Below are 9,417 nucleotides of genomic sequence, written 5' to 3'. Positions count from 1 at the left end.
GTCAGGTCATGGTCTCTGACATTTCCTCCCTCTTTATATAATTGAAATGGGCGAGGTACCCTGTCTTAGGCTATATGGTATGCTTCCAGTCCCAGCACCAGTTACTGAAGATGGCCCGCCTGTCTTAAGATATAAGGGCTGCCTCCACCCCTGGATCCACAATAATCCCGTCATTGGCTGCGATCACAGCTCATGGAAGGTGATCTGCCTATCTTAGGCTATGTGGATAGCCTCCAGGGAATGGGCCCTACAATATTCTCATCTCTTGCTGCGGCCATAGCTTAGCGGTGTGCCCCTGGGCTTGGTAACATAATAATCCTGTCATTGGGAGCCTCACAGCCATTTAGGGAATTGAAACCATGACCTATTGTTAGCCAAGGAAGAAAAATCAAGTTGGGCCGAAGGAAAGCCAAGGGGTACCTCATGTGTTTGGCCCTCTTCTTCTTGTAGCTGAAGTCTGTGGTAATGGACAGACACTGAATTGCTGGTGGCAGATTCAACCTGTTCTTTGACAAAAGAAGTTAGTCATTTAAATGCCCAAGGTCCAAAAGAAAGAAGAATAGAGGGGAGTAATGTGGGAAACAGAGGAGAAGAGGAGAACCAGTTTTGGTACCATGACTCCTGCTTTTCCCGGTTATGCTTTCGTTCCTCCAAACTGGAACGGACCTTGTCAATACTATTTTGAACTAGGCCAGTTTTGTCTGTATAAAAACAACATTCTTCCTTAAGTGCAGCACATTGTCCCTCCTCTTGTAGAAAGACTAGGTCTAGCCCACGTCTGTTTTGGAGGACTACTTCAGACAAGGATACCATAGAGTCCTTTAAGTCTTGAAGACCCTTTTGTAATTCCTGCAAGTCTATCTACTGCCAAAGAGAGTTGATTATATTGTTGTTGTGAGGTGACTAATGAAGCGATGCCTGTGCCTGCTCTGGCGGCACCCAACCCCAGGATAACAGCAAGAGTGATGGCAGTGATAGGCTCCCGTTTGGCACATGACGGAGATGTTCCTCCCTCCCAAAAATGGAGGAACTCATCTTTGGAATGTATTGTTAGCTTGGGGAAGAGTTGTACAAGGACACAATAATCTTTGTGAGCTAAGAAGGTGGAAGTTACAACGTAAGGAGTGAGACCAGTAGAGCATGCGAAGTAAGTGCCAGCAGGGGCAACAATATAGAGAAAGCTAGAGTTAACAACATGAGTGAGATTGCAGGTTGTTTGAAGCTCTGTAGGGGGAAGCATGGACGGACCCAGGAGGCACACCCCACACCCAGATACCTGGGCGACCGTGAGGCCAACCCCATCTTGCCATTGCCACCGTAAAGCCATGGTGTCATTGGTCACTGTTAATTCTGCATATAAGGCTATCCCTTCATAAAAAGGGGGTTGAGGTGAATAACATACCCAGCATTCCGTAAATTCAGATATATTGGTCTGATGTATGGCCTCTATAGAGGCATTAACCATGGTCAGAATAAGGTCTGCCGATGAAGGCAATCCTAACGGTAGGGAAGGTCGAAATAGAGTGACATCAGTAACAGCTTGTGGTGTTGAGAGAGAGGGGGGGTGTATGTTTTTAGCCTGGCTGGGAGGGGGCTGATGAAGAACGGGATTTGGTCCTATAGCAACCTTAGGGAACTGAGTGGGTGTTTTAAGAAGTTTAATTATGAAAGGCCAGGGTCTGTACCATAGGCATATAACCTAAGGCCCCACCCAAAGCCTCTATTTGTCCAATCCTGTCTTTTGCCTTCTGGTGTGAAGGTGATATTGAGTGGATTACACCACCCTTAGATTAACTGAAGCAATTGATTGGCATCTATCCATAAAGTCCGCCTTCCATGACAAAAATTGTCCTTGGGTTAGAACTGACTAAACAACTTGGGTCCACTCTCCCGGGGTTAAATGACCTCCCCCAGAGAGATCCTTGAGAAGGGAGAGAGTAAAGGGGGCTGTTGGGCCATAAGCCTGTACTGCAGAGTGGAATTCTTTAACCTTTTTAAAGCGCAGGGGGTGATAGTGAGTCTCCGGGGGTTGGGCACCCAGAGCAGCGGCGGGAATTCTAACAGGGGGCACTAAAAGTTCCTCGGGCCCTTCCTCTGCTTCTGAGGTTTCATCCTCATTATCCAAGACCAGAGGAGAATCATGGTCTTCTAATGGGGCATCCGAGGAGGAAATCTGGGGTGTGGCAGTGGAGTGCGTAATCACTGTGAAAGCCAAGGGATGGCATGGGGAAAGAGATTTTTTAACGTTTTTGGTTGGAGACTGTTTAGGGGGCTTTAATATAGCTTCATTAATTGAATTTTGCAGTAAGTTTAAATCTGAAGAGAGTTGGGCAAAATCCTTTTGTAGTTTAAGAACATCCTGTAATTCAATTATTTGTTTAGTGAGATGTTCCTTAGTGCCAGCGAGGGCAGAGGGAAAAAACCTGGAGGATAACAAGGTGGGAGCGCACATTGGAGAGAGATAAGGAGGGGGTCTAAAAGGGAGTAATGATGCAGTCGGAGGCCAGTCGGGATTATGATATTTAGCAGCCTCCTCCTCAAGAGAAGCAGCATCACCCAGATCGAGTGGCTTGGGATCACAGTTTTTTGAAAAAACTGGGTTAATGAGGGTTGTACATTGAGAAGCAGTTTCAGGGGGAGCGGGCTCGGGCAAGGATGGGTACAACCTTTCTACCGTTTGGGGAGCACCAGAGTTATTAGAGTTGGGTCCCATATCAATAATGACCAACGGGCAAGGGGATTTTTCAGGAGGAGAGGAAAGTGAAACCTAAAGAAACGCCGCGCAAGAGAGGGCGGAGGCAGTATTCAGCGACAGAAAGGAGTTGTTGTTTATCTGGATCTGAATGCGCTTCCTCCACTATGTCTCTTATGAGTCTCCAGTAGGAGAAAATCGTGGAGGGAACGGAATGAGGTCCCTCCTCTAGAATACGGTGACTTAGGTCTTTACTGACCTTTTGCCATTTTTCAGGATGAATATCAGGACCAGAAATAATGAACCAGGGACACACTTTGTCAATGAAAACAAAAAAAAATTAACGAGGTCCTTTTTCTTAACTCTAGTTCCTCTTTCCCTGAGTGAGCTCTTTAAATCCTTAAGAAAAAGAGCCTCTTTACTAAGCTTTTGGCCCATTCTGAAAATCGGACGAGAATGAAAAATAAGGGCCCTGACTTACTGTGTCCCTTAGCCGAAATCACTAGCGATGAAATGGCGGGGCATTCTTCAAAATGTCTCTCAGCGTCCCAAGGAGATCTCCAGCATGGTTAGTCATCCAGTCGAGACCCGTGCCTCGAGCCCCACGTTGGGCGCCACTTGCCCCCAACCTGTGGGGCCAATGTTACGCAGGGTGGTCGAAGAGGGCTGCAACCTGAAAGAACGGGTGGAAAAGAAGAAGGAGACCAAGCGGAGGTTTTGTCAAGGTCTCGTTTAATGTTGGATTTTTTTTAGCTCTTTTATAGTCAACCAGCAGGCAGCGCACTAAGGGGGAGAAACAGGGGGAGGGGTTACAAGGAAGGAGGAAGTAGGGCCACCTGGCCATAATCTTCTGGAGCATCTTCTTGGAATCTCTCTTGTGATGTCTCCCAGAGCAGCTGTTTGTTCTTGGGGGAGGAGCTGCTTGAGGGCTGCTAGTTCTCTTTTGTCCTCAGGGCAGTGACGGGCCATATGAAGGCTGTTAGTTCTTCTTTTGTCCTAGGGCAGTCAGGTCATGGTCTCTGACACTGCATGATTTTTTTTAATTTATGGATGTATTTGGACTCTCAAACCATTTTTTCTGTCTTATCTTTTAGACCTGAGTTTCTGTCCTCCACCTAATTAGTTCTGACTGAAGGTTTCTAGAAAGACTTTTATTAACTCTATTTTATTTTTGCTTTTATGTTGAATTGTTCAGTGTCATGTTTATCCCATTGTCAAGTTCCAATTTTAGGTCATGGTTTGATTTTCTTGATGCTTCTTGGAATTCATTCTTAAGTTTAATCATGTCTTCATTACACTTAACCAGCTGCTTATTGAGATCCTCTATTTTTTGACTCACCTTCCACTCATTTATCTTTATTTTGAGGCCTCTTGGTTTGCCTCAACTAAGTTAAGTCTAATGACAAAAGTTTGGTGCTGTGTCAGGAGGGATGACTTAGCAAATAAGGTGTTTGCCTGTAAGCCATACTCAGGTATATGAACACAGGTGTGCACACGCACACCAAAAATATACAAATAAAATGTTGAGGGGCTGGAGGGATTGTTTAGTGGTTAAGGTGTTGGCCTGCAAAGCCAAAGCACCCTAGTTCAACTCCCCAGGACCTACTTATGCATAAGAAGGAGTATGGGTCTGAAATTTGTTTGCAGTGGATAGAGGTCCTGGCATGCCCATTCTCTCTCTCTCTCTCTCTCAAATAAGTAAATAAAGTAAATAAATAAAACATTTTTAAAAATTAAAAATTTGTGTGTTGTAAACAATGATTCCGCTGCATTTCATTTCTTGGTTTTTTAAATGATTTTCTTCCATTTCAGTGATTCACTGAGCCAGGGTCACATAGCTTTCATTTTGTGATTCTATTTCTGTTGTCTTCTCTACATTTTCATTCAAGACTTTTATTGTGGAACTAGGCAAACTTGGTAGAGTTAGATCTCTCTCTCTCTCTCTCTCTCTCTCTCTCTCTCTCTCTCTCTCCATTGGGTTCTCCCATATTGGGTTAAAATTCTAATTTTATTAAGTGGGAAACATTTATTTGAGCTTGTAGAATGTTTAGTGAGTGTTCTGTTTTGGTTTTTAACCAGATTGGAGTGGGATGGTTGTGGAGGATGCAAGTGCATGAGTAGGTCTGGTCTGGTAGATGATACAAATGTTAGCTGGAAGTCTGTAATCTTTTTTTTTTTTTTTTTTGGTTTTACGAGGTAGGGTCTCACTCTGGTCCAGGCTGACCTGTAATTAACTCTGTCATCTCAGGGTGGCCTCGAACTCACAGTGATCCTCCTACCTCTGCCTCCCGAGTGCTGGGATTAAAGGTGTGCGCCACCACGCCCGGCACAATCTGTAATCTTTTTAACCCCCATAGGAGCTGTATCTTACCTGTGGGGCTCCAGGGCAGTAATACTCTCCCCTACTCCCATACTGTGCCCAGCTGATAAAGTTGAGGAATAACTGGTTCACCCTGGTCCTGTCCTCCCCATCTGCCACAGAAGAGATGCCCCACATAGTCACTGGGAGTGAGGCAACTTGTTGAGGGACTGTTGGGGTCACTGGGATCCAAGTACACATCCAGAACCAGATCTTTGGAGTTGGTTGGTATAGGGATGTTTTGGACTACATACACAGTCATCCATGAACCAGAGGAGGCAACCATGGCCAGAAAGATACACTGAGGCTATCCATAGAATGGAGATGTTGGGCAGTTGTGATGCAGGGTGTGGGGGACACACAGGGATGTGTGCATTGGATTCAGGGGTGTGGGGAGCCCATGGACATGTGGGGGTTGGGCTGGGCCAGTGACCCACAGGGTGCTCATGGGGTTAGGTGGATTAGAGGATCTGAGGAACATGTACAGGGGCAATGCAGGGTTGGCGGGTGCTGCTAGCACTGAAAGGAGTGGGGCAGAAATGAGGTACATGGCTACCACACTGTGTGTCCACAATCAGTGGATTGATCACCTATCTGAGTGCAGGAAGTGTGGGAAAAGGCTCATCAAGTGATTGCCCTATCCACCTGACATGAGATAAGCCTGATTTAGGTAGATAACAGACCACCCTGATATGAGGGGCTAGTGGGTTTCTGAGAGTGTAGGAATAGACAGATTCCTGAATGTGCACCTCTGTTACTGCCCAATTAGAGGTCCCCTAGGACATGCTACTGTTGGGGTGTTGGGCTGTGAAAGGCCCAGGCGTGAGGCCTAGTGGAACTTCCTGAGCCTAGCTAAAGTTTAGCGACCAGTCTCTGGACAGCTATGACTCAGCAAGATGCCTAATAGCTTCTGGTCTGCCACTTCCGCATATTAATTGTAATTATCATTTCAATAATTAAAGTTGACTATTGGCCCTTACCTCTTCCCCCATCCTAAAATCCCCACCTTCATCCCAACATGATATAGGCAATTGCTCAGAGTAATCATCAAGTGAGTTGTTTCTGCAAGTTCCTGAATCGAAAAGACTCCCAACTCTGTGGTTTTTCTCCTGTGGCCAGGAGAGGTTTTTGAGTCGTCCGATGTTCATCATCCTCCTCAACCTCTAGGGAGGAACCAGCAGGCCTGGTTCTTCCCTAGGCACTACCTGACTGGGAAGGAGCCCCAATCTGGTGCCTAACATGCAGCTCTGGGACCCCGGCAGTTTAGTGCACCCCATGAGAGGCAGTTGTTGAGGAGGTAATCTGTGTGTGCAGGTGAGTATACCCTCATGAGTTATGAGGCAGTCTTCATATTTAGTGCATTAAACTTTGCTTATATAACCTGCACTTACTTGTCGACATCTCTTCGTTCCCTTTCTCTTCTCCTTCACCTTTGGTTTGCCGGCGGCTTTTGTATTTCTAAAGGCTTGTGCTTCTCTCTCTCTCTCTCTGATTGGGCCTGTGAAGGCAAGCCAGCTTTTTCTGCCATTATGGAACTTCCCCTGGATCTGTAAGCTTCAGTAAATATTCCTTCCTCCATAACTGTACCTGGTCTGGAAGTTTATCTCAACAAATCTAAAGCTGTCTGAGCTGAGATGAACCTGACCATATGGATGTTAATCTTTTGGAACCTTTGCTTTAAAGAAATAGACATGGGACGCTAGGCCAGAGCAAGATGGCGACACGGCGGCCTCGGCCAGCGGCTCCGGAATGACATATCAGAAATTGGCAGGAGTGCCAAGTCTTACTGTGAGCACACAGCCAGGACGCAGCCCACGCTGTCGGATATTCTGGTCACGCTAGTTGAGATGGGTTTCAATGTGGACACTCTCCCTGCTTATGCAAAACGGTCTCAGAGGATGGTCATCACGGCACCTCCTGTGACCAATCAGCCAGTGACCCCCAAGGCCCTCACTGCAGGTCAGAACCGGCCCCACCCGCTGCACATCCCCAGCCATTTTCCCGAGTTTCCCGATCCTCACACCTACATCAAAACTCCGACCTACCGCGAGCCCGTGTCTGACTACCAGGTCCTGCGGGAGAAGGCCGCCTCCCATAGGCGCGACGTGGAGCGCGCACTCACCCGGTTCATGGCTAAGACAGGCGAGACCCAGTCTCTTTTCAAGGACGATGTCAGCACATTCCCATTGATCGCTGCCAGGCCCTTCACCATCCCCTATCTGACGGCGCTTCTCCCCTCTGAGCTGGAGATGCAGCAAATGGAAGAGACTGACTCCTTGGAGCAGGATGAGCAGATGGACACCGAGAACCTCGCTCTCCACGTCAGCACGGTGGGTTCCCCTGGGGCTGGGAGATGCCTAGCCTGGTCTCTGACCCTATGTTAGAGACTTGCATGGTGGCCCATGAAGACGTAGGCGTGAGTGGATCTCTGGCTGGAGACACATCTGTGCTCTGGGGATGCGCTTATCTGCTTGGCCAACGTTGGATGAGCACTGCCAGGGCTGGGCACAGTCTCAGGTGCTGGGGACCAGCAAGAAGCAGGACAGACAAGACCCCCTCATGGAGCCAAGGAGAGGGACGACTCTGGAGCCGAGAAGGAGAACGCTTCTGTTCTACAGCAGAACCCCGCCTTGCCGGGCAGCCGGAACGGGGAGGAGAGCGTCATGGACAACCCCTATCTGAGGCCCGTGAAGAAGCCCAAGATCCGCAGGAAGAAGTCCCTGTCGTAAGCTGAGGCAGGAGCCCGGCCCGTCAGGACACGACACTCCTGCGCAGGGGCGTGAAGGGCACGAGGGGAGCGGAAAGGGCGACCTGTGGCCACGCGGAAGCTGCAGTGTGAGCAGCGTGAAGAGCAGCCTGCTGGGGGCTGGGGTCGAGGACGACGGGGTCCTGGGAACCAGCAGGAGTCATCGACCGGGGTGCGGGCCCACTGGTGACTTCACTGTTGTCCCTGGGCTTGAGTCCCTTGAAGAGGTCTCTGTTGCTCTGCTTCCTGCCAGGAAGACTGCCCAGTGTTGATTTCCGGCTATCGGATCCCCTTTGTTGACTCACAAATAACTACAGAACCGACTTATTGACCCAGAACCTCATTCTTGCTCTGTCCTCACCTGGGCCCCCAGCTCCGTGGTGAGACAGGAAGTGTAATCCACAGCTTTGCTCTGGGGCTGGCGGAGGCCGAAGCCTGGATCCATGTGTTCTTATAAAGGGCAGTGACTGACTGAGGGCTGTGCTGATCCACTGGCCAGCACTTGACAAAAGCTGCCCATGCGAAGGCCATCCTGAAAGAGTCGTCACTCACAATCCGTCTGTGGACTGTTTTTGGGAACTACCAGTGCTCCCTCTCCTCTCCCTCCTCCTCCTGTGAGCAGGTCTTCCTGGAAGACTTGACAGCTCTAGATTTCAAACCTGAAGGAGGAGGACTTGGTGTGGTGGGGCTGGGGGATGGGATTTGGAGAAGCCTGGCCTTGTGTTCTGGAAACGGAGCAGTCCAGTGGGTCTTACTGGAAGACTGTGGTGGCCCAGAGGCCATGTTCCCACCTACTGGCAGAAGTCGGCCGGGTGTGGTGGTGCACGTCTTTAGTCCCAGCACTTGGGAGGCAGAGGTGGGAGGATTGCTGTGAGTTTGAGGCCACCCTGAGACTGCATAGTGAATTCCAGGTCAGCCTGACCAGAGTGAGACCCTACCTCGAATAAAAAACCAACAAAGTAGGTTGAGAGGAGCCAAGCCGTGCTGTTCTCCAAGAGACCCGTCTCTCTTCACTGTGCCCTGGGAGAAGAGAGCACCCTGCAGACCGTGAAGATGCTTGACAAGCAGCCGGTCCCCTTTGGCCGTCTCAGGAGGAAGAGTTTGAAACCAAATCCAGGGGCCAGAGAGATGGCTTAGCCATTAAGCACTTGCCTGTGAAGCCTAAGGACCCTGGTTCGAGGCTCGATTCCCCAGGACCCACATAAGCCAGATGCACAAGATGGTGCATCTAGAGTTCATTTGCAGCGCTGGAGGCCTTGATGTGTTCATTATCTCTCTGCCTCTTTCTCTCTCTGTCGCTCTCAAATAAATAAATAACAATAAACAAACCAAATCCAGGGAAGGAAAATAGCAGACACACCCTGAAGTTGACCTTGGATGAACTATTGTCTCTGGAAACAGCCAATTCCCTGCATTTTACTTCTACCTCCACTTGACTTCCACGGTGTGGATCTCTCTCTGCTGTCTGTCTGTCTGTCTCTCTCATGTCTCTGTTGCTCTCCCCCTACCCCCATGGGATCTCATTCTATACCAGGCTGTCCTCACCCTCCCAGTGAGCCTCCTGAGTGTTGGGATTACAGATGAGAACCACTGCGCCAGGCTTCTGGGAAACGTCTCTTA

The 9,417-nt window shown here is 48.9% G+C and overlaps 1 protein-coding gene across 1 annotated transcript; it reads left to right on the top strand.

Annotated features, from left to right (window-relative positions):
• The first annotated feature begins 3,200 nt into the window (after positions 1–3,200).
• LOC101604773 (transcription initiation factor TFIID subunit 8-like) lies at positions 3,201–7,901 on the top strand. The gene is made up of 3 exons (XM_045136352.1): positions 3,201–3,260; positions 6,755–7,381; positions 7,628–7,901. Exons 1-3 carry the CDS (start codon positions 3,201–3,203, stop codon positions 7,778–7,780), a joined length of 840 nt encoding a protein of 279 aa, XP_044992287.1. The 3' UTR covers positions 7,781–7,901.
• The last annotated feature ends 1,516 nt before the right edge of the window (positions 7,902–9,417 follow it).

The sequence above is a fragment of the Jaculus jaculus genome, chromosome 17 (assembly GCF_020740685.1).
Source record: "Jaculus jaculus isolate mJacJac1 chromosome 17, mJacJac1.mat.Y.cur, whole genome shotgun sequence".
Lineage (NCBI taxonomy): Eukaryota > Metazoa > Chordata > Mammalia > Rodentia > Dipodidae > Jaculus > Jaculus jaculus.
The sequence above is the reverse complement of the archived record's forward strand: the minus strand, read 5'-3'. Positions and strand labels throughout refer to the sequence as shown.